The 22,540-nt window shown below is 32.4% G+C and overlaps 1 protein-coding gene across 1 annotated transcript in view; it reads left to right on the forward strand.

Moving 5' to 3' along the window:
* LOC142324078 (putative G-protein coupled receptor Mth-like 1) overlaps positions 1-22,540 on the forward strand; it is a 212,452-nt gene that overhangs the window by 158,436 nt on the left and 31,476 nt on the right. The window contains exons 4-5 of the mRNA XM_075364705.1: positions 12,172-12,356; positions 18,907-19,045. Of these exons, the coding sequence (XP_075220820.1) occupies positions 12,172-12,356; positions 18,907-19,045 (324 nt within the window). The remainder of the gene's footprint in view (positions 1-12,171; positions 12,357-18,906; positions 19,046-22,540) is intronic.

Genomic DNA, 22,540 nt, shown 5'->3' on the forward strand with positions numbered 1-22,540 from the left:
TATTATTACGATCTCGAAAACTTTGTACATATATTTTACCGTCAAAAATGAAAATTTTAAATTAAATTAAATTTCTTTGTAAGTAAAGAAATTATCTAATATATATGTAATTCGATTTCACTAATATATAGCTTAAGACCTCTTTAATAAAATATTCAATTTTCATAGGAATCTTTTTATTAAAATTTTAACTTCGTCGCCTTCTAATGGAATTATCTAAAATTTATTTATCGAAAATCTATATATTTAAAATTTACTCAGCTGGAAATCGCAGCAAAATAATTATTATTTTGATTTTTATTGGAAGTGATTTAAGAAAAAAATAAGTTGAAACCATAGTAAACAAGCCGGCAATGAATTTGATGACTTTCCTGGCTACACCGGTTTAGTTATGCAATTTTTTTTCAATTAATCATTATAAGTTTTATTGGTATCTTTATGATAAAGTAATCCCTTTTTATTAAACAATAACCAAAATTACTACCTCCGTGGCTGAGTATGTAGCGTCTCGGCATTTTATGCGGAGGTCCCGGGTTTGAATCCCCGTCAGGCATGATATATTTTCATACGCTACCAATTTCCACCGGGCTAATAACCGCAGCAGTTGATGCCCGCTCTTTCATAACAGAAAAAAAATGTGATGCGGACACCACATGACTTCTTGTACGTCTGTTTAATTACACATACATTTTTTTTTAAATGAGAAGTATATAAAATTTTGTTTCATTAATAACTTCTGATATTTTTTCTTTTCTTTTTTATTGTTATTGAATTATTATTCATTGTAGGATTTTTTTACAATCAGAGGTTAATAATTATTAATAAATCAATATATTTAAATTAAAAAAAAAGGAGATGAAGTCTGATTCGAATGCCTTCCCCTTGTAAGATCCAAATATTTCATTAATTAAAATTTTATTTGGCTATAAATCTGGAACCATTGAAAATAAGCACCACTTATGATGTATCGTTGAAAAGTTCTCAGTGAGGGCTTACTGCCACAGTTAAATAATCCAAAGTTTTTGGATTTTGGACTTTTTTGGAGACTTTTGGCCCAGCCAGTTGCAATCAAAAGGGGGAGGTGCACAACTAGATGAAATAACAGTCCTAAATCCAAAATTTCAACAACCTACGGCCAATCGTTTTTGAGTTAGCGAGTTGCAGGTACGTATGTACCTACGTGCATATGCACCTACAGACGTCACGCCGAAACTAGTCAAAATGGATATTTCCGTTGAAATTTGAAAACCGAAATTTTTCGCGATTACAATACTTTCTTTATTTCGTACAAGGAAATAAAAATTCCAGATTTTCGTGAGGGATCGAACTTAAGATCAGCTGATCTAGAAATCAGTAATTAACCGTAGCACCAGTTATCTCGCAAGTTTCGGAAATCGGCTATATTTTTGTTCAAGGAACCTGTATCTATTCACCGTTAACTCTTTAAATTTTGAAGGAAAGATATTCTTTGTTGCTACATATTGTCGAAATAATAAAAATATCAAAAGTAGGCCGGTACAAACAAGGAGAATTTTCGGGAAGAAAATTGTTATTTTTAAGTATAGATCCAGAAATTAAAGAAAAATTCAAATGTTTAAAAAAGATTTGTCTGTATGTTAGCAAAACTTGGACAACACAAAAACCAGTAAGAATAGAATAGAAATGTTTTAAAATATCGTAGCAGAAATGAAGAGTAGAAAACTTGGCAGAGTCTTGCAAAGAGAGAACTTGGTCGATAGGAAGCGTATTTAATGTTAAAATCGTAATTCTCTTCTATCTAAATAATCATACCTCTAGGAATAGGTTCACCTCCTACCTGGGGAAGACTTGTGTTTTCCCTAGATTATTTAGCTCGTATTGTAGCTTTTCTACATCGTTCTTTCTCACTACCCAGAGTTTTTCTTTCTCATTTTCTCTTCTGTAGGTATAGATTTCACCCTGTTAGTTCAGGATCCCTGCACTTTATCTTTGATATAATTTGAACAGGGGCTACCTTTAACCGAATAATGTTAGGTATACAACGGTTGGAAATATTTTTTTCGAATGTTTCATTCCTAATACTAAAATACAATTTCTAAAATACAAAAATAACGAAGTTACTAAAGGATAGAGACTTAATTTTTATTAATCTAAATCAGATCTGAGATGGAAGACTTACAGATTACAATATTTTAGTTTTGAATTTCGTACTTAATTTTTAATTAAAATAGATTGGATTTGGCTTCACAGAACCCTGGGTAGCTCTGAATTTTCCCCTCCCGAAAAAAAAATCTACCCGTCGGTAAGGAAACTAAACGTTTTGACTTATTAATAAATAAATTCGAACAAGTCCGTATTTCCCTTATGATTATATTAATATCCGGTTAACCTATAAGAAATATTATTTTACAAGATACGGTCCGCTTGTCATCATATACCTACGGAAATCCAAGTATATTTATTTCAACAAGTATCGCATTCCGTTCTCCCATTTAATTACACACCCTTCTTTGAACGTATAATGTAATATTCTTTACTGTTCAGATGGTTACCGGTGAGGCCGTGTTGTTCTCAAGGCCGATTCAAGTTATTGCTCGTCCTTGTCAGGAATGCTGTTGCTTTATTCTTTATATGTAATGACAGTGCTGCTGTCTGGCGTTATTCTGTTCAGCGCCGCTCCCTAAAGTTAAGTGATATATATATCGAACTATGATCTCACCTTCTAGTGTAATATTAAATGTTATTAAATTAATCGATTCAGCTGTAAGATAACAGAAAATGTTTTTAATGGTTTCGGATAATTTAAATTTAGATTTTATTTTATTAAAAATAAATAAATTTGCCATTAAATTGGTTTCAAGCAGTTCTCATTTCCTTTATATTTTACGGTAAACTTTTAAGGGTATTTCGTTTTTTAGTTGTCCTTTATATTTTTTTTTTACCTCGGTACCTTTATTTATAAATTAAATAATCCTTTGTGCTTTAAAACTACTGACTTTTTCTGGTTTAAAAATGAAGTTAAGAACGTTAACTTTGGAGGTCCATCAATAAATATACATTACAAGAATAAGCATCCCTGGAAATATAGCCTAGATTAGAAATTCTTCTTCCATGATCTTTAAATTTTCGTCATTAATTTTTCATTAGATCAAGGGAATACACATATTCGTTCGAAGAGCTGGTAGAGTCAAGCACTTAAATCTAACGATTGGAGGTTAGTCCAAAGATTCTTTACTCCGTCTAATCCAACAACCAGGCGGTTTAATAACTTAATAACAGTTTTATAGTGTTCGTTTTCATAATGAATTGAAACACCATTCTTTTTGAAAATGGATCTTAAGAATGCGGTGTAACTTGACGATTTAACATATATAAATATTTGTTACTTCTATATTATAAGACTACATACTTTCAGCAGCAAACCAAAACTTTTAATACTTTTCTGCTCCATTATTGTAAGGATTTAGTGTCACGATTATAAATGTTGTGTCTATTTACCGTAACGTTAATGTAGAAAATATAGACTACTGAAATTACACAGATGCCATTTACAGACAGATTTTTCAAGATATAAGATCTTGATAAACTAGTTCGTAAAGGAAAACATCGAAGGTAGCAGTACGCGGAAGACCGCCGAAAAGATGCTGTATCAAATTTAAGAGGGGACTGGAGGAACGTTAGGCACATCGATTCGAATAGCAGAGGACCATGAATTATGGAGGGAAATTGCCAGCGGGTTATGAATCGGATCAGCAGCTCTCAGACATGACAGGAAGGATCACTGATGATTATGAAGTTGGACAATTCGAAAGAAAAAAATTGTATTTATTTGTTCCTTAAATCTAGGAGTTCCATTGAACAACGTTGTTTTTGTAGAATTCAGTTACTTTGTTTTTAGCGATTTTCCGCGTAATAGACTTATATACCATTATTAGAGAATATATATATTTTTAAATAAATTTGATTTACTTGGAATACCCAATAAAGAAACTTTATAGAATCTTAGTTTTCATATCAGCTGTATTTTAATCAACATCCATTTCCGATAAGAAGTCTTTGTTTTACAATTTATATTTTTATTCTGAAAGAATAAATGTCGGTGTATGTTACTGTAAAACATCTTACTACCTCTAAAAGTTCCTTAAATGTTATAACAAAGTACTTCTTGGCTATTTAACGAAATTATATTATTATTATTTGGTAAAGTATTTAACTAACTATTGAGTACACATTTAAGGGTGTACTTACGAGGATACAAGTTCAGATTTATTTAATTAATTATTATTTATCAAAATACAGCAACGAAGAAAACGTATCGTAACAAATACGCAAAAAGACAATTCCGCACAGCTTAATTGTCTATAGTAGGCTTAACCAGAATTCCTTAGAAGATTTACATTATTTAAATGAATTTATAATAATTTTTTTTATTTTTTTATTTACGTTATTTATGCATTTTTTAATGTAAGATCTTTTCTACGTATTAGAATGATAGACAACATCAAATCCCTCTCGTTTCTGTGTACGTTCAAACCTGATTTGTGCGGATTTATCGCTATGCACTGTTGTCACAGGAAGTAAAATATCTTTTACCAACAATTCCGTTGTTAAGTTTCCTTGAACTCGAGGAATAATTTGAAACTTATCTCATCATGAACATCAGTCGTTTGTTTTCTTTGTTAAATAAAAAAAGATGTGAAAAGATCACAATATTAGGAAAAATAATTAAAAATTCCATGTTAAAAATAATAAACCAATTAACACGTGTACATACGCACACGTGAACGCGAATTTACTGAATATACCATTCATATAAACTGATGTATTTATTCTTCTTGGAACCGTCACTTCCGGTCAGTTTAAAATCACGGCACGTCGTCATTTATTACCTATTCTAGGAAACAACTTCCTTCTTAGTTACAATGATACTTAACTTTCTATCGTTTTTCATAAACGAACAATTTTAATGCTTAATAAAAATATAAGATATTAATTCACTTTGTATACACTAGTTAAAAAAAATCACATTTTATGACAAAGCTAATCGTTTATTTACACAAGACTGGTACGGTGGATATGTATTACGTTAATCTAAAGAGAGAGAGAGAGTCATATAAGAGTGGTAGAGGAGGGGTGGTTTTCCAATGTTTTTAATAGTAATCACACTCTAATACCGACTATACAGAAATTTAGTTCTGGTACTTTTACGCGTGATAAATCAAAACAAAATATATGATAAAAGTAAAAATCTATAGTTGGCTAAACAGAATGATTCTAGATTAAAACATTGGTTTAAGGTATGGAGTTGTATTGTATGTCACCCGTAATCTACAAAATAGTACAGAAAAGAATGACGCATCATCAGTTATATCAGCGTTTCTCAACCTTTCAGTATTTGCGACCCAATTTTCAATCATAATTTTCATCGCCCCGCCCTCTCATACAATAATAATATATTTTGAGTATTTTGACGCTAAAGCTACACGACGACCTTGAGTTACAAACCTTACAAATTACCAAGAATAAGTAGAATAGTAGTAGTAGAAAAAGCGTATAAATGCTGCACCTCGTTCGATTCCTGCCAGTCTCAGTCAAATCGATCCTTCTACCGTTGTCGAATCTATAGTGAATTTGTATGTTGTAATTTGCGTGTTAATTGCAATTTACGGTATTAAATATTCACGGCAGTAGATTTATACAGAATCACGGATCAATTTTTAAGTAGGCGTAAGCGAACATTAACGACAGTGACTCATCAACAAGTGCACAGACGAACGTGGTTCCGAAAATAAAATCAAGAAAATATTCTCAAGAATACTTAAATTTTGGGTTTACCAGTGCTGAAGTAAATGAAGTAGAAAGGTCTCTGTGTGTCATTTGCTCAAAATGTAAGGCAGCAGACAGCATGAAACCTAATAAACTTAAATTACATTTGTCATAGCTAGTACGTTAACAAACCCGAGAATTCTTCGAATTAAAATTACTATCATATGAAAAGCAAACATCATTTTAAAAAAAAAAAACTTTGTGAATGAAAAAGCTATACTTGCCTCTTACAAAGTTTTATATAAAATAGTCAGATGTAAAAAGCCTCACACCATTGGTGAAGACCTTATCTTGCCAGCTGCAATTGAGATTGTAGAAACTATGTTTGGTGATAATTTTTCCTATCAATTGCAGCCCATACCTCTGTCAAATGATACTGTTGCCCGTTGAATTAGTGATACAGCTGAAGATGTACAGCATCAGCTTTTTGGGAAGTTGCATGACAAATCTTTCTAATTCAGCTTGACTAGGCAACAGATAGCAATAAAGATGCTCATTTCATTGCCTACGTTAAATTTTCTGTTGGTAAGCAGTAGAAAAACTACTTTTCTGCAAACCAGTAGAACTCAAAGCAACAGCACTCATTATAGAGTGGAAAAGTTGCATTGGAATATGCACCGATAGTGCTTGTTCAATGTCTGGAAGACTCCAAAGTATACAAGTACTTGTGAAACAAAAATCTCCACAGTGTGTCTGGACACATTGCATGATCCACAGAGAAGCTCTGACTTCCAAAGAAATAAGTCCCAGTCTGAATATTGTGCTAACGACGGTTGTAACCGTAGTAAATTATATGAAAATGAGACCCCTAAAACCAAGAATATTTTCTGCACTTTGTAAAGACATTGGTGCAGTACATTCAGTGACTATTTTATTGCTAGGCAAGATGGTTATCACGTGGGAAATTTTTGCAATGTGTTTATTAATTAAGAGATGAAATCGCATTTTTCTAAAAGAGGAAAACCGACCAGTAGCAAAAAAGTTTCAAGATGGTTCATTTGTAATGGAATTGAGCTACTCGGTCAACATATTCGAGAAATTAAATACTGTGAATCTTCAACTTCAAGGAGCAAATACATATATGTTGGATACATGTGATAAAGTTTATACTTTTTGTAGAAAACTGGAATTGTGGAGCAGAAATTTAAGCAAAAAACCCTAGAAATGTTTGCAAATGTGGATGAATGTGTTAAAACTTACAAGGCTGAAGAACAACATGGGAAAGTTGATTTTGTAACCATTGAAAATCATTTAGCCATACTGGCAAAGAATTTTAAAAAGTATTTTCTTGCTGACAACAACTTGGTAGTAAGTTACGAGTGGGTTAGGGATCCATTTCAAAATACTCCTGAAGGGCTCTCAACTACCGAAGAAGAAATCTTCGTAGACGTCACATCAAGTGGCAAAATCAAAAGACAATTTAGTAATAAATCACTCTTTGAATTTTGGGTAGGAGTGGATGATGAGTTTTCTGCACTGAAAAGAAGAGCATTTCATATATTATTACCATTTTCAACATCCTACCTTTGCGAAACTGGATTTTCTGTGATGGCTGTTTTGAAGACAAAATATAGATCTCATCTAAATATAGAAAAAGAACTCAGAGTGTCCATTTCTAATATTAAACCTTCCTTGGGCTCTGCAAGACAGGCCCAAGGGAGTGACTAATAATTATTATTAAACTTGTTTTTAATTTAGTATTGTAAGTTAATTAAATACATTGTGCAGTACTGATACAATCCTATTTATAAGTATATTATATCAATGTAAATGTGTATTTTATTATTTATTATGTCAGAATGTACTTTGTTTTGCTTTCCTTTCAATAAATTAATAAATCTTTTTAATAATATTTTCTTTTTGATATGCTCATGCCCCCCATTTAGTGTTATCACACCCCCCCTAGAGGTCACACTCCACTTGTTGAGAAACACTGAGTTATGTTATTAAAAGTGGTGGTGTTGTTAAAAGTCAGAAGGAAGTTGTTTAGGAGTTAAACACTTGGAATAAAGAAAAATGGAAATTAGATCGGTTCAGAGAATACACAAGATAGATACTATCGCAGACACATTTGAAAAATGTAAACACTGAAAATATAATTAAAATGGAAAGTTATAGGTTGATTGAGGAATAAACATAATTGTGAATGGTGAAAATGTAAGAAAAGAAAAAAAGTTAGGAGGAAGGATACAGAAGATAAATCGATTTAGATATTGTCTAAAAGGGTTCTTGTAGAACAGGGAAGGAGTTTTAAAATGTAAGCATCTTCTTTATAAGACATTCTAGTTGCCTATCTTGATGTAAACATCAGGGGCATACACTTTAAATAGCAGAAATATAAGTAAATTACAATAGCAGTTTCAGTTTTTGCATGTTTAACAGAGACAACTGGAAAGAATATAGGAAGAAATAATGAAGTCAAAAGAAGTTTGATATTTGTAGTTTTCAGGAAGGTGTTACTAAAAGTAAGTTAAAAATGTTTCATTCACCTAACTGGAATTAGAATAAGAGGTGACCATGGAAACAGTGAGTAGATTCAGTCTAAGAGGAGCAAGTCAAAAATGTGACTTTAAAAAGAGTTTGAAAAGTGCTTTAACTGCATATATAATTAATTTTACTATTCAAATTACATTGTAGATGATTAAGGGGCTCTATTAAGGAGCCCCCATACCAGGTGCATTCCTTCTAGATCACCTGAGGTTCTATCACCATAACAGCTCTTAGAGGGTGGACTGAGGAGAATAGGCCGTGAAAATGAGGCAACTACTGCAACTCTCGTAATGGACTTACTCCCCTGTCATTTTCACAATAATCTATAATATAGAAAGTGACTGGAATGCAATCCTGCTATCTGTTCACTAAAACATTATAAATACCAATGTTTCAATGACATTTGGAGCTTTTCAGATAACGGCTAATTTTTATCTAGTCATGACTAAGATTTACTGTATTTCACCCACATCAATGCAAAATAATCATATTTTTACAAATAAATTAGTTGGTATGATGAAACATGGTAAGAATTTTAAAATTATATGAAAATTATTTTTCCGAATTTTTTCAGAGATAATTATGCACAACCTTTTTAAAAATAGTTATCAGTAGCATTGTTATGCAGACAGTGTTTTCACATCATTGATAACTAGCGTGAAGAAGGAGCTGCATAATTAGCTCTGAAATTATCTTCTGAAGAAACACACATAATTTGAATGGAATTCATTAATCAATTTTAACTATTTATTATATTAGCTGTGATAATTTAATTGTATTTGGTTTTTACTTGTAGAATTTTTATGCATAAATATGTCAATAATGTTTTATATATATATTTATTTATAAAACGACCCATAAAAACTGCTTAACTCAATGAAGGAAAGTTAGTAATATTACTTTCTTAAGCTATGATAAGCAGTCAGAGATAACAGATTTATTTGCGATGGCATTGTCTTTTGTTGTGTTGATGTATTTAGCATAAAAATTAAACATTGTAGCTTATTTATGAATCTGAATGGTTGCCTTGTCTTTGGCGTTAGTAATATGGAACTTTTAGTAGAAATCCAACTTTAATAAAACTTTTTTACTTGTGTGTAGACATGAAGTAGCTTCAGTTTCAGCATATCAGTAGTTGTTGCTATTAAATTATCTTACCTAACAACTCAACTTAACCTAGTTGGCTTTTGTCCATTCTAATGAATTACTGAATAAATTGTACTTATATACATCTCCTGTTTTTACCATTTTTCTGGTTCTCAATCACTGTATTCATTCAATGTTGTATGCAGTTTATAAATTTCTTTTCACACAAAATTCTATTCTCAAGTTTTTATTTATAACTGCATTTATAAATAAAAATTTATTTTGATCGGTATGTAATAATATATTAATATAAAACAAGCCAGTATTGATCTGTATGATGTACATAGATAAAAAATGAACTCCATAGCATTTGCTTAGATTAATCAAGGGAAACCATCATATAAAACCTTGATCAGAACATCATAACAAAATACACAACAATTAACTTTAAATAAAAAATAGAAGTAGGTAAATATTAATTCATGAAGTAATAGTAAGTTAATATGTGAAGATGCTAAATAATAAAAAAAATAATAGAAATTCCAAAACATAAATGAAAATGATTTGGACACATATTTATATATATGTTAAATTGAGATGCAGAAGATTCAGGTTATTTTTTAAAATTAATGAATGTTATTTAAAATCTTATCAACAGTAATATTATTTCTGAAAAGAATATCTTGTTATTTTAAAAATTTGATGGGAGATTATTTAGATGAACGAGTCATTTATAGCAAATGGCAAAAGAAACATAAGCTTTTTTTTATAATCTTCAATATTATATGAGCTACAGAAAACAGTTCTGTTGTCTGGTTTTATTATTGGTTATTTTTAGAATTGGTGGCATATTATTTTTAGTAAAGATTGCACAATCATAAATACAAACACATGAATAAGTTAAACATTTTAATTTATTAATTATCCATCTACACAATTTATTTTTATGGGTGCCAAACGCATAAACAAGTTAATATTTTAGATACATATATAGGTTAAATTTGTACTGGCAGTGTAATTGGTTTTTTATTTGCTAAGGGGTGGTGGGTTGGGGGCTATCAAGTGTGTATTTGTCCTTGAGGTTGGTCACCTTTATCATTTCTCAGTTCTCTTCCGTTCTTGATAGACTTTTCTGCTGGGCCTTATCATTTACATATCTTCTCCTTCCATCTTTTCACCCCCTTTCTTTAGATAAAAAATAATATAATCAGCATTTTATATGCAGATTTTATTTACATTACTCGACCATTTATCACAAATTGTGAAAAATAATTTTTTATTTTTTCAACATTTTTATACCTTTTACACAAGTTGTTATCTGTTGAGATGAAGCAGATTTAAGTTGTATCAGAGCTATCTCCTGTAATGCAGTGCCTGGACAATACTGAAAGAGATATGATTCTAAGTGTAGAATTATCAATTAGTAAATGCTAATTTCTCTTTATAAAAGCATATTTCTAGTTTAGAATAATTATTTCATACATTCCTGTACGAGTACATGAACATGTACTCGTAATATATATGTCATGACCATAATGGTTGTAGGCTATCCTCCCATTTCCAAAAGTTTCCCCAGTTTAATCTTTGGTTACTGACACAGCTGCCTATGAGCAGGTAACATTCAACCCTAAAAGTGATACCTAAACTACAGAGATTTGCTGTTTATGAAAAATCATTTCTCTTCAAGAAAGACACCCTGATCGGACATCAGAAAGACTGTAACATAATATAAAGCAAGAAATTAAAGTACTCCTTTCTGTTGTGAAACAACTCATTTTATTCACTGGTTCATCTCAAGAGAGGAAAAAATACATTGTGTTTAGTTACGTAAGAAGCTTCACTGATTTTCTCATCACCAATTCATTCATTTTATGGATCACTAGAAAGCTAAAATTTGACATACTTATTCCTAAAAGGAAATGTATTAGTAAGAAAAAGGAACTTTTATTAATAACCCGTAGCGGTTAAATTAAATAAAAGTTTATTAGAGGTGGTGAGACTGGAAAACCTGGAAGAAACTTGAAAATTTTCTTCAGGTACTAAGCTATCTCTATAAAGGAATTTTTTTCATCCATACCTAACAGTGTAAAAAAACGGTGCAAACTAATCTGTAGAGTAAAACAAAAAACCTATACTCATCACTAATTCTTATATTTCCTGAACAGTTAGAAAACTGAAATTTAGCAAAGTTATTATTAAATAAGTCTTTAGAAAATTAAGCAAAAATAAGTTTGAGTGACAATCTCTAAAGGAATTGAAAAGAAGATTCTTAAGCTAAAAAAATTCAGTAAATACAGAGTGCAAGTATGTCAGCTAGTGGTTAAATTAAAAAAATATATATATGTACTTACAAAATTAATATACTTAAAAATTTAAATACCATAATGAAACAAAATTAGTTTATCTCTGCCATTTTCTAACAAATAAGCCAAAATGTATTGGAAACGTGGACCTAAATTTATTGTGAAGATATTTATTGAATAAAGATACCTTATAGTAAACAAAAACATTTTGATAATTCCTTTAAATCCTTTAATTTTGTTGTTTACTTGTAACGTTTCTTCATAACTTTTTTTTATCTTGTTTCTAACTCTTTGTATATGTAAGGTCTTTTATATTTTTCTGTGCCTTCTAAATGGTATACTCTGTTATAATGAATATTATATTGTATTAATTTATCTAGAAAGTTTAGGAAATGTTTCTTTTATCTTCTCCTCTAATCTTCAGTTTGTATATTCAATTCAGAAAGAAATATTTATAACTATGGTTGTTATATTTTCTTTATTACAGGGATCTAAGACCTACAAGTTTGGATAAAGGCCAAGAAGTTTGCAGATTGAGAATGTATCAATTGTATGCATGGGGAGGCCCTCTTTTAATTGCTGGAATTGCTGCGATAATGGACACTCTTCCAGATGATGCTCATCCTGGGTTGATAAGACCGAAATTTGGAGAGGAACGATGCTGGTTTTATGGTATGTTTTTTTTTTTTAATATTACTGTGATAAGTTTCAGCAGTTAAGAAACTCTATGTGCTAAAGAACTTGGCTAATTTTTTTTACAGTAATAATTTTTGTATGGTTCACTTTGTTTTATACTACAATCTTGATTTTTTTTCATTTCCTATTCTTTTGTTTTTATTATTATTGTCAGTGCAGTTTATAGAGGAATAAATTTGTGGCATTTTAAATGAAAGCTGATACAGGTTTAGAAAACACATAAGAGTAGGCAATCTTAACTGATTATTCTTTAAAAGTAGGTAAAAGAAAAACTTCATGACATTTGTAGTTTGTGGGAAGGCATTCAATAATATGAAGTTGAAATAAACTGTTATAACATTTTTAGAAATATTTGATTAAATATAAAGGAAGAAGAATTTTTTTTAATAAGTTTTTCAAAAATTAGGTAGCTATGATTAGAGTAAGCAGAAAATATGCAAACATTGTAAGAGTTACAAAAAAGACTGAATTGTAGTAGGATGTAGTCTAACACTATTGCCACTCCAACTTGAACATGCAAGAGGGCTAATTAAAGAAACATCCTAAAGAGTTGTAACAATCCTAGAAAAAAAAAAATTAAGATTTTTCAGACTTGCTAATGATATTGTTCTTATGAGTGAAATTAAAAATAAATTAGAAGAAATACTGAATAATTTAGTCATTGGTGGAGAGAAAATTTAATTTGAAAACAAAGAAGATTAAAATGAATGTAATGAATTGTGACAGAAAGAAAGAAAATTTCAATTTTAAATATCAAAAAAGGAGAACAATACATGGTCTACCAGGAGATAAAAATATTTGTTATCGAGGTAGAAAATGATAAAAATGGGTTACGCATGTGGAAAAATAACAGCAATTTAGCTCAATGAAAGAAAATATAGAAAAGATTTTCTAGTATCATATTTTACTTTGTAAGTTGATGCGAAATTAAAAACAACTTACTAACAGTTAATTTTATACCAATCTCTTATGGTCAGTATAAATTCAAAATGTTTATTTTTTATTTTTATTTTTTCAGAATGGTTTATTAAAGTTAAACTTTCTGAAAAATATAATTTATTTAACATTTTTTATTTTTGTAAATAAGAATTTATTATTTTTATAGTTTTTATAAATAAGATTTTTATAGATAAGAATTTTTTATTAATTTGAGCTTTCAATGAATAAAATAAAATAGGGTACAATTTTTAGTTCTTAGACAAGAATTCAGAAATACGGTAAAAACAATTTGTCAACTAAAAATGTAGAAAGTGGTTTTTGTTGTGATTTGGATATACCCATACGATTTTTATACATTGAGGCAATTTATTATTCAACTAAATAATAAAGAGCCTGTATTACGGAATTCTCAAAAAAGACAATGGGCTGTATTAGATTCTGTAAAATATTTACTATATTTGTTGTAAGTAAGACCCTATAAAGCACTGTAAAAAAATATCCATTTAAAATACCATTCGCAAGAAATACAGTGGTGGGAAACCTGCACCTTGATAAAAAAAAATAACAGGAATGTAGAGAAATGATGTGAAGTGGATTAGTAAGCTAAGACTCTCTGAACTCAAGAAATATGGTTGATTTATTTATTTTTATTTTTTTTGTTTATGTTCAAGCCTTCATGTTCACCAAGTGGACTTTTTTTAAAAGAAAAAGTTCTTTAGATGTTCATGTAGTATTTCCATATGACCATCTGGCTGAACTTCAAACAAAAGTTACACTTTCTTATAAATATATTTTTCATCTTTTGTCACCATCAGAGTAAAATAAATTTATCAATTTTTTTTTTCTTTCCCCATACCTAGGAGGGTGGACCAGCATTGCACACCCTCAGAGGTTGCCTTTGCCTCTAGCCTACCAAGACTCCACGGAACCCAGCTATGCCATTCCCTGCAGTGGTCATTCACCCAGTAGGCCGGAACTGGGTCTTTTATATGCCTGCCTCTAACCGTATCCTGTCCCTAGGGAGGGATCCAGCCGGGTCTCAGTCTTTTTTTTATTACCCACGAACTCAGGGGGTCCCCGCTCAGTCATCAAGAGTGGTCCACCTCAGCGAACCACCCTCTCATGAGCAGAGCTGCCCCTGTAAGACCCTACCTCCAGGTTACCCGGTTTCACTCAACAGCGTCTCGTTCCTTAGACTTTATAATATTCGTGACTAAGGTTGTTACGGCGTTCCATTCACTATGTCCCTTTAACTTGTATTGTATGGTATTATCCGATGTCAGTCCTTGAATGGCCCATGTGTGCCTCAGTTCGTCCCACCGGTGACACAAGTATATCGTGTGTTCCACAGTATCTATTTCTTCACAGTACTGGCAAACCGGTTCAGGCCTTCAGCCAAAGCGATGGAGGTAAGCCCCAAACCCTCCATGCCCAGTCAACAACTGAGAGAGATGGAAGCCCATCTCCCTATGATTTCTGGAGACCCACGAGTCAATTCGTGGAATCATCCTACTTGTCCAACAACCGGTATTTCAGGCTTACCAGTATGTCTGCCATTCTTCCAACATCTGATTTCGGGCTTCTTTGCGCGGCACACCATGTCGTATCCTTTTCAACATCAGGACGCGAAGATGTACGGGAGGAACTCCCGCAATCACCTCGAGTCCATTCTGTGAAACAGTTTTGTAAGCCGATGTTATGCTCATATTCATCCTTCGCTGTAAAGATGAGACCCGTTGAAAGTTTCGTTTTTTATCAAAAGCCTCCGCCCAAGCCGGAACAGCATAATATATATTAGAGACATGATTAGGGACAGTATCAGTTTTCTCCTAGAGGGGCTTGGTCCCCGGTGATTACTCATCAGTTTTTTTCAATTTCCCGATGACACTTTCTGCACGTTCAGTCACCTTGTTCAAGTGTGCAGTATGTAATCGGTTTTTATGCAACCATACTCCTAAGTATTTAACCGTGACGGTTGCGCGGATGACCGTATCACCTACTCCGACCATTATGTTTCGGAGCCTACGACGGCCAGTTAATGCTGTCGCTGCGGTCTTAGTGGGCGTTAATATCAACCCTTTGTCTGACAGCCATGCCTGTATTTTTATGATCGCGGTATTTGCATACTCCTCCACTTCTTGTTCAGAATACCCTGACACCAGTAAAGCTATGTCATCCGTATAGGCCACTAGTTCCACGTCTCCGTCGAACTCGATACGTAACACCGCATCGAAAGCTAAGTTCCACAGGAATGGTCCAAGGACCGACCCCTGTGGAACTCCTCCGAATGCTTCAGCTGGGACGTCTCCCTCTTCAGTACTGATGTGCATCGTTTTGTGATGAAGGTAAGAATTTATAATACGTCTAAGATATGAACTAAAGTTTTTTTCAATCAAGGCCTGATTGATAACTGGCCAGGGGAGGCTTCCGAAAGCATTTTTGACGTCTAGGAGGACAACAAACGGTATCCTCCGTCGACGCCGAGAACCACCGGCTCTTTCTCTGGCCCAGTTAATCACGTACTGCAGAACGTCAACCGTGGATCTTCCTTTGACAAAACCGAATTGTTTGTGAGACAATCCGCCTCTCGTTTCCAGTTCAGCCCCGAATCTAGTGACAATAATTCGTTCGAATAATTTCCCAGTGGTATTTAACAGACCGATATGTCTGTATATAGTTTCTCTTGGATTTTGGTCTTTGGTTTTTGGAATCAAGATTAATCTTGTGTCTTTCCAACAGTCTGGGAAGCATGTCTTTTCTAGTGCCACGTTGAATGCGTCCAATACTGTCCAAGGGTGTCTGTACACTATTTCCTTAACAATTTTCCTGGAACCGAGTCAGGCCCCGGACACTTGTTGGGATGTAAGGTGGTTACCGCAGATTTAAGCTCATCAGTAGTGATATGCATTGATACGTATTGTTATGCATTACCGGAACCTCCCTCCATTTGGTCTCTAAGACTGGAAATAATTGTTTCACCTTCTTAATCGCCACTTTACCATGGAGAGGGGAGATATATCTACCAAATCGGTCCATCACAGTCTTGTAGGCTCCCCCCCCCCCCCCCCCAAGGATCAGCATCAAGCTCAGCAGTGAACTTCTCCCTTGCATTTATCTTAGCTTTTCTGATAGCATCAGTTAATGCCTTTCTTGCACGACGGTATTCTTCTCTCTTTACCTCATCCACTCGACCAGTTCTACGCGTGTCCCGCTGCATTCTTCTCCTCAGTGCGAGTACTGATGCTCTTATTTCTGCAATTTCCGGGGACCACCTGTATACCCGGCGTCTGCCTGGCCCATCCTGCTGTCCTGCACGTCTGCAGGCATTTTGCAAGTATTCAGAAATATGTTCTGGGGTTATTTGAGTATTTCCGTCGAGCATTTGCAAAACCTCATCAACCACGTTTCTGGCTTCGTAGTCCGTTGGCTTCCAGCGTGGGGTTCTGGTATATCAGCGTGAGAATTTCAGGCACTTTGAAGACTCCGTCTTTTCTTATGGCCGTGTCCGCCGCAATTATAACATCGACCATGCAATCAGGCCCGTTACATTGAGAGGAGAAGTGACTCATCTCCCAGCACCTAAAGCAATGAGTATCGGATCTTATCTGGACTCTACGAAATACCCATCCTATAAGAATTCTCGCCTACATAAGTTTCATTGCCGCTCTGTGTGTTGTGATAAGTGACCCATTTTGCGTATTACCGTAAGCGGGTATTTTAAATTCATCCTGATCACCAATGACTTGAGCCACCGCATCTCTTATTTCATTCTCAAATGTGTCGCAGTCCAAGTCTCTGAGATGGACCATGGTCCTGCGACTGCATCTTGTTTTTAAATCAATCTGTAGGTCTGTGTCTCTTTCTCTGAGCACGTTTTTTTAAACCTTCCGCATTCGTATGTTCCTTGACCCGAACGCATAATTGCTCATCAGCACCCTTACGTAATGCTACGACTTCTCCACCCTCTTCTCTTGTAATAGATTGTTTTACAGTACGAAGAAGGTATGTTTCCCGCGGATCTTACTATTAGCGTGCTACTGTCAGAAACTGCTGGCGTCGTCAACCTGACGCTCTGAACAGGTCCACTTTGAGCTTTTGCCGTTGTTTGTGGCAACACCATTTTTATTTTACAAAGTCTCCCTCTCAACGTATATATTAACATACGTTTTATGGCCATACCGATCTTTCCTTCTGGTAAAACAAACGTCGGTGACGGGGAATCCTCCACCACCTTCCTGATCGCCCCTAAGATGCAGCATAGTGCATTTTCTTCTCCTTCCCCCATAGAAAATCTTATATTTTCCTTTAAAGGATTTATCAATCTTCCTGCCCATGATGGTGGCTTCTTCTTTAATAATATCCTTGTCTATTGTCTGAGGGCTGTACACCCGCACTTACCGCGAGCCCCGCCGACGTTCAAGAGTTCTGAATGTTCAAACATCTACCTCGGCCAAACCTGCATTGTCCATCAGTTGTTCACATCCAGATAGGTCTGTTGGCCAGCATTTTGTTGCTAACCCGATTAGTTCAGCATCAGTCAATTTTTTATCTAGGTTGTTGCACATATTGAACGTGTGTGGTTCGTCAGTCTGAGTCGCCTGTGTACTTCGTTTAGTGGGTACAGTTAAGTCAAGTAGTTCCTGGAGATTGCTGAAGATAGCTTGCAGTTCTTTTTCATGCATATTGATAAAATCATGAAGTCCAGTACCATGGTTCTGTCTCAAAATGTACAGAGCCAGTCCCAGTCTGTTGGTCAAGGTTTTCAGGTTTTCTGATGGTGGATCCTCTTCATCTGTTGATGATTTTTTAATTCTCTTCCATCCTTTGTCATATCTAGCTGGTTTGGCTATTAAATGTTAAGATGAACAGTATAGAGAACTACCATTTAGTAGGCCTAGGTATGTGGTAATCAGATAAGATTTTGCATGTTAAGGTTTTTGCAGATCTTGACATTTTAAGACCTCCAAAATGTCAAAATTCCATCTCAGGGATTCCTTCACTGAGAAGGTGATTTCCTATAATCCCTCTAACCAAAACACAATTTTAGCATTGAAAAATTTTAGAAAGATGCTTGTATGCTGGCCTATTTTTCAATTGACATCGCCAGACTGTTTAAAAATGTGGCACAATGATTTCTGTATATGAGGTAATGATGCCATTTAATTTTGGTCTTAATTGATCAGAGGGCAGGGAGATATGAACCTCATGAGTCCTAGCTTTACTAAGAAAGTTATGAAACTGTTATCTGGGTTCTTAATTTATTAAGAAGCTAGTTAGCATGGTTTTCAAAGTTATGTATATGAATACTTAATAATTTACCGACAAACAAAATAAAAACGTGTTCAGGTAGTCAAAAAAATTTTAGTTTTCTTTATTGTGGGATGTAATATTTTCTCTATACTCTAGTTTCCAAGTCTCTCACTGACTTAGCCACCATGATGGTTTTGATGATCACAGAAATAAAAATTGTTGAAACTCAAAGCTCAAAGATCTAAGCCAATTTTTACTCTGTTGTGTGCATTTACGTATTATTTGATCCTTGTGTATTGTTTTTTTAATTTTAATAATTCTTTTTCATTTTTTTCAGGTGATGCAGAGATATTTTCATATTTTTTTGGACCAATAGGTATATTGTTATTACTTAACATGACATTATTTGTGGCGACTGCCAGAGAATTAACTTGTGGCTTATGGAAAACCGAAGTAGTTAAATCAAATACAGAAAGGTAATAGACATAAGAATATTGTTTACTTATTTATTATATTTTGCAATTCGGTAATTTGACATAAGAATGCGCATTTCAAATAGATTCATTTTAACTTCTTTGTCAATTCTTGAGTTATTGTATACTCGTTCACATACACAAATTTATTTATTCTCAGGCTGTGTCTGTCCACACTTTCTGATAATTATGATTTTAGTAATAACATGAAAAAATATTTTATATTGTTGTTGGTATTTGAATCTAGCAATAATTAAAGAATAATTGAGAAACCAGGATGCATATCATTATGCTAATGGCTGACTTGACAAACAAACCAACCTTTACTCAAGCATATTGACTTTCAAGCACGACTTTAGTAACTGACTGTTTATTTGATTCTAACTAAAAGCTACATTGAATATTAAAGCTTCTTGGATATTGCATACTTTTGGCACAGCTTTAACAATAATAGAGTAGGTGGTTGATAGAAAATTGTAAAATCATTATCAGATATTATAAAAATAGAATCTTGATAATTGTTGCGATAACTTTTATGTCAAATAAAGAATGTCATTTACCAAAAATGAAATTTCCCGTTGATTTTTTTGTTGTTTCACTATTGAAGAGTGCTAGTGGAATTCAATAAAGCATATATTAAAAGAAACTTAAAAGAAAGAAGTTACCTAGTAATAACAGAACAGTTTTTGCTGAATTTCTTTCATGAAGTGTGGTATTGAACGAGTAAAAAGTTAAATATTATGTTCCGTATTAATGAAGGCAGTGTTCATAATTTTTTATTTATTTTGAATCTGTAAACATAGGTGGTAGTCACAGTCAGTTAAACACTAATAACAGTTAATGAGTAGTATAAAACACTTAAGTGTGGCTATTATCTAAGGTCATGGCTGTGATGACCCATATTAAAATACATTATTCTTTCCATGTGTTTTCTAAGAAAATATCTTTGCTTATGCCATCATAATTTATAAGGATTGCATAACAAGAACACCAACATAATTCATGTAATTTATATATTAATACCATCCTGTTTTTCTTTTGTAGGTGTGTCATTATGAATATTGTAAATTATAATATATAAACATAATGTTACAATGACAGTAAATGAGATTACCCACTTTCTGTCTGATTGGCTATTTCCATATTTTTCTATACAGGCATTGTAGTTAAATTTTACTATTTAATTTTTATTTATTTTTGTAATCTTTATTGTTGGTGCCATGACAGATTGGTACTATGTCGGTCTTCATCGTTAGCTCCTGGGTTCGAATCCCAGTCAGGCATGGCATTTTTCATACGCTACAAAAGTCCATTTCCATATCCCACGCACAACCTTCAAGCTTATGTGCTGATATCAAGCAAAAAAAATTCTTTTTTTTATGGCTTAGTTTTCTAGATTAGTTTTCTTACTATCTAGATTAAAAGTCAATCAAAGATAGACAGCAAATAATAATAATAATGTTCTTTACTAAAAGTAACTTAAATTTATATTAAATAATTGGAATTTTTAAGCTGTATTTTACTCAGTTTTATATAAATATTTTACTTTACCTAAAGTTGTGGTACTTTTACATTAATTGTCCTTTTCTCTTCAAATTAAGACATTTATTCATGTTGAAAATACTACCTTACCTATTGAGGAAGCCAAGAATTGCTACAATCGCATAAAATGTTTTGACAGGAGGAAAATGATGATATCATATAAGTTCATATAAGTAGCTAGTCAACATAGCAGCTGTTGTGCTATTGTTTACATTTATGTTCAGATTTTGCAGATTTCCACAATCTTTCAGTGATTTGTGTATGTTAACCAGACATTGGATTAGCAAATTATCAGTGTGATTTGCAATGTATAAGTTATGATTAGATATCCCATTATAAGAGCATTGCCTATCAGATAGTATTGTTGTTCCTAGACTTTATGTTTGTAGAAAATAGGCATATCATTAACCACTATCTGAAATTGCAAATAGGAAACAATTTTTTTGTTGGCCTTCTTATTCCACTAAACATTCAGTGCTGAACCAAATGAATAAACTGATGTTGGTAACTTTCTAGCATTATATATTTTTTTTTTTGTATATAGTGACAAATCTATTAAAACTTCTCCTGACATCCAATAACTGCCAGGCACAAAAACCAGTCTACAATCATGTTATAAATAAGACCAAATTTTCTTTCACAGAATTTAATGGTTTTTAGTTCAAAGGACCATACATGTATACATTTTTAATTGAATTTATCTAGACCCTTGTAACCATGAATCTGAATACATTTGTACATCGACAAGATATCTAAAACATTCTCTCTCTTCCTCTATATCTAACTTCATTTCATGATCTTCATTATATTTTTTAATTAGGAACACGATACTAAACTTAAAAAAAATCTTACACATTGGTTTTGTCATGCCATTAATTGTGGAGTTTGAAACTTGACAGTAAATCCATTGCTGTAATTCAAAATTACAGTTGGTTAATGTCTGATTTATTATCTTATTGAATTATATCAAATAATCTTATTTGAAGCCTAATTTAGAAGTAGGCTTTCTAAATTATTTTCTACATAAATAACATTCTTTACTCAAAGTGTCTTGCCTGATATTGGTTCCCAAAATCATTTTTTATTTTTAAATTAATATTTTATTAATATTATTAATAAAATAAATAATATTTTATTAATAAAAGTTTTGAATTAAATCAAAACTTTTAAAATAACAATACTAATAGAAATATATAAATTAAATAATTTATTTTTAAGTAAATAGCTTATATAAGAGAAGTTTTCATGGTGGAATACCACCAAGAAATGATAGTATCCTAGTTAATGAAGAATACTAAAGTTTTTAACAGACTTAAGGTGTTTCAATTTGATATATATATATATATATTATTTTATTTGATCTATATGTATTAAAGACTTATTTTTTACCAAATGGATTGATTTTGATGGTTCTTTTTTATCTTTAAGAGTTGTTATGATGAACTCTTTATATGTTTCTTCAAGATTATTTAAATGGAAAATGTCTTTAAACATAGAAATAGTGTAGTTTGAATTGGATAACAATATTTTTTATTTATTTGTCATGTTCATTGCATAGTATTGTATTATTATATTACAATAATATGTAACCAGTTGTCATTCTGATATTCAAAATATTTCCATTCGAACTCCAAGAAAATGGGTCTGGAAAGAATAATTCATACTCCATCATATCACTGAATTTTATGTTGGCAAAGATATTTCTTACTAATCCTACCCCATGCTAAATTGTGTTCTCTAATTGCAATAATTTCTTGCTTAATGTGGTCTATAATAGCACTGTTTCCTTATAAATTTATTAAATCTTGTTTTATTAAAAATTAATAAATAGACTGTACTTGATTGTCCATCATACCATTGATTAATGTTATACGATTAATAATTACAGTTCATTTCCCAAACCACTGCCTCGTGCAAATTAAATTTAAATTTAGTATGTCTGGTTGTTTAGCCATA

The sequence above is a fragment of the Lycorma delicatula genome, chromosome 4 (assembly GCF_047948215.1).
Source record: "Lycorma delicatula isolate Av1 chromosome 4, ASM4794821v1, whole genome shotgun sequence".
Taxonomy (NCBI): domain Eukaryota; kingdom Metazoa; phylum Arthropoda; class Insecta; order Hemiptera; family Fulgoridae; genus Lycorma; species Lycorma delicatula.